The sequence below is a fragment of the Limulus polyphemus genome, unplaced genomic scaffold (genome assembly GCF_000517525.1).
Source record: "Limulus polyphemus unplaced genomic scaffold, Limulus_polyphemus-2.1.2 Scaffold3011, whole genome shotgun sequence".
In the NCBI taxonomy this organism is placed as follows: domain Eukaryota; kingdom Metazoa; phylum Arthropoda; class Merostomata; order Xiphosura; family Limulidae; genus Limulus; species Limulus polyphemus.
The window spans coordinates 83,790-86,683 of NW_013668621.1; the positions used below are offsets into that span (position 1 = coordinate 83,790).

The 2,894-nt window shown below is 33.3% G+C and overlaps 1 protein-coding gene across 1 annotated transcript in view; it reads left to right on the forward strand.

The window, feature by feature from the left end:
- LOC106468447 overlaps positions 1 to 1,728 on the forward strand; it is an 81,791-nt gene extending 80,063 nt beyond the window's left edge. The window contains exon 26 of the mRNA XM_022396784.1: positions 1,622 to 1,728. Coding sequence (XP_022252492.1) covers positions 1,622 to 1,728 — 107 coding nt within the window. The remainder of the gene's footprint in view (positions 1 to 1,621) is intronic.
- Positions 1,729 to 2,894: the final 1,166 nt, after the last annotated feature.

Here is a 2,894-nt window from a genome sequence, read left to right on the forward strand (position 1 = left end):
TGTAATTTTCTTTATCTTACAGGGTTTACGCATGTATGTGATAATAAAATGTAAAATTCTTGTTTTGGAATTTGTCATTTCATACCATTCCTGAAATGTAGGACTTATTTATTTTTATCTGATTGTGTAATTTTCTTTATCTTACAGGGTTTACGCATGTATGTGATAATAAAATGTAAAATTCTTGTTTTGGAATTTGTCATTTCATACCATTCCTGAATATTTTTTTATTACTTTTTTACATGTTTGTGTAATTATTATTGTCTTTTTTTCCGTTGTATTTTTTCTTTGTCATTTTTACTTATGTCTTTAATACCGCCACTGACCCCTACTTCCCCCTTAAAAAGCCACGCCCAACTCTCTGAAGTTAGCCTTTCCGACCCAAATGTACTGAAAGTGTTAGTATAAATACATGCTAGTTTTTATATTTAGTTCTTATGTACTATCGTTCTCCAAAATTAATAGTTCAAGTTAGAAATAATTGCATTTAAATTGTTTAAATTTATAGAGTAAAGACTTCACATCTTCAAACTTATTGTAGCCATTAAATAAAAGTTTTTCTTTTAATTGCTCTGTTTCTGGCTTGAAATCCGTGGGTTTGCCCAGAAAGTAAAGTCTTTATTCTGTAAATAGCCATTTCAGCAGTACATCTAAATGTTTATTGTATTATTTGTAACAATTGCGACCACATCTACATAGCAGAAAGCAGTCTTATGCTCGCTGAACTCACACATAACACTTATGTAGGATTTTCATTAGAGATTAAGATAAGCCTTTAGCTCGACACTTCAACAAAGCTGATCATTCAGTTGAGCACTTCAAAATACTTGCCCTATGTTATGCCTCTTCCAACGCCAATCAAAGAATCATAGTCGAAAAATATATTTTCAAGGTAGGTTATATTAGTCCTTTTGATATTAACGAACGTTTCTCTCCCTTTTTTTAAATAACCTTAATTATTGTTTTGAAAATTGTTTTAAGTTATTTCTTTCAATGTTTTGTACTTATTTTTATTAAATTTTTTATTTATTTTTTACATCTTTAAACACCTATTATTTCCTTAATCTTAAATGAATAGCTCATCATCGTTTTCTTCATCTTATTCGTATTGTTATTACCATATTGTTTATATCTCGCGTTGCATTCTTTTCTCGTGCAGAACATCCTCCAGTAGTTTGTCATTAACCAACAGTCTTGTTTCTGGCTTGAAATCCGTGGGTTTGCTCAGAAAGTCGCAGCCAAGAAAATAAAATTGAAGTTTTTTAATGTGATTTTGTTTTTGTTTGTAATTAAGCACAAAGCTACACAATGGGCTATCTGTGCTCTGCCCACCACGGGTATCGAAACCCAGATTCTAGCGTTGTAAGTCCGCAGACATACCGCTGTGCCACTGGGGGGCGTTTTAATGTGATTTATTTCCAACAGTCTACTTTCTATATTATATGACCTTCGCATATTATTTTTTCTTCATTCGCTGACAAGTATCTGTTTACCTTCCCTTATTGTTGATGGTTTAATATCAATTAATAAGCCAGGATTTATCCTGAACTTGAATTAGAGCGTAGTAATAATTTAATTTACTAAACACTTTTTAGATTTACATATTGATTTTTTTTTTTAGCAAAGAAGGTGCAGTTGGACATATCTGATGAAAGACGAGAATTTAAATTTACCATCTTGAGCTTGCCAAATAGTGTGGTTCCGTTAAAAGGTATAAAAAATATCTAACAATCCGTAATAAAAGTACTTTCTTCGTGTAAAATGCAGAGTTATTAAAATTAACATTTTAATTAATGGTTACAATAAGCTTGAAGTAAGTGAAGTCTTTATAACAATAATTTGAATACAGTTAATTCTATCTAGTGGATTAAATTGTAATAAGCATGTTCTATAATAAGCATATAATAATAAGCATGTCCTATTGAACAACACATTCCACCTCTCTGCTTGTGCTGGTGAGGAACTATTGGAGGGAAGGAAATCAAAAGGGACAGAGAAGGATGCGAGAGATAAACTTTAGGAGGTTATAGTTATAGCTGGCGTACCCGTTCGTTGAACAGGTGAAATAAAAATAGGAAATTATGCTTTCATTTTTTTCTAAAATTAAAAATACAATAAAATACATAAAGGTACAAATACTGAAAAGAAGGACATACTGTTTTCAAGAATTCTTACAATCATGGTTACATAGTTCATTCTAATGCTGGGGGATATACAACAATGGTAGTTTTTCCGCAATTAGATGGGAGGGGGATCCAACCTCCATGACTTCTCTAATGTCATTCTGTATCACTGTGTGAAGTTTGGTGCTGGTTGATCAAGAAATGTGGAAACGTATAGGGAACAGATACACACACACATATTGACGTTTATATATATAGATTCTTTGACAAAGCACGTGGATAGGATAGTATGTGGGGTAACCAGGGAGAAAATAATTAGATTATGCTACCCAGGGGCACAGGTGGAGGATATAACTAACAGAGCAAGATATATAATATAGGGGGCTAGCAGAGATGCAGTTTTTGTTGAGCACGTAAGGGCTAATGATGTGGATATGTTAGAGGAGCTGATTGATAAGTATAAGGGATTGATAAAGGCATTTATAAAAAGGGCCATAACTTTACTGTGTCAGGGATACTGACAAAAATTAATTGTGAGGATGAAATTATAAGTAGGTCATTGCGGGCGAATGCTAGGCTTAGGTTAAGGTGTAAAGATGAGCAGATTGGCTGGTTCGTCTTGTGGGATCAGTTTAATGGGAGAAGGGAGCTTTTCGGAATGGGTGGTTTACATTTAAATAGGGTATGATCTGGCTTGTTTGCGAGGGCTACTGACTCAGCTGTAAAGGAAGTTTAAACTAGGACCAAACAGTGGTGAGGACCAGGATAAAC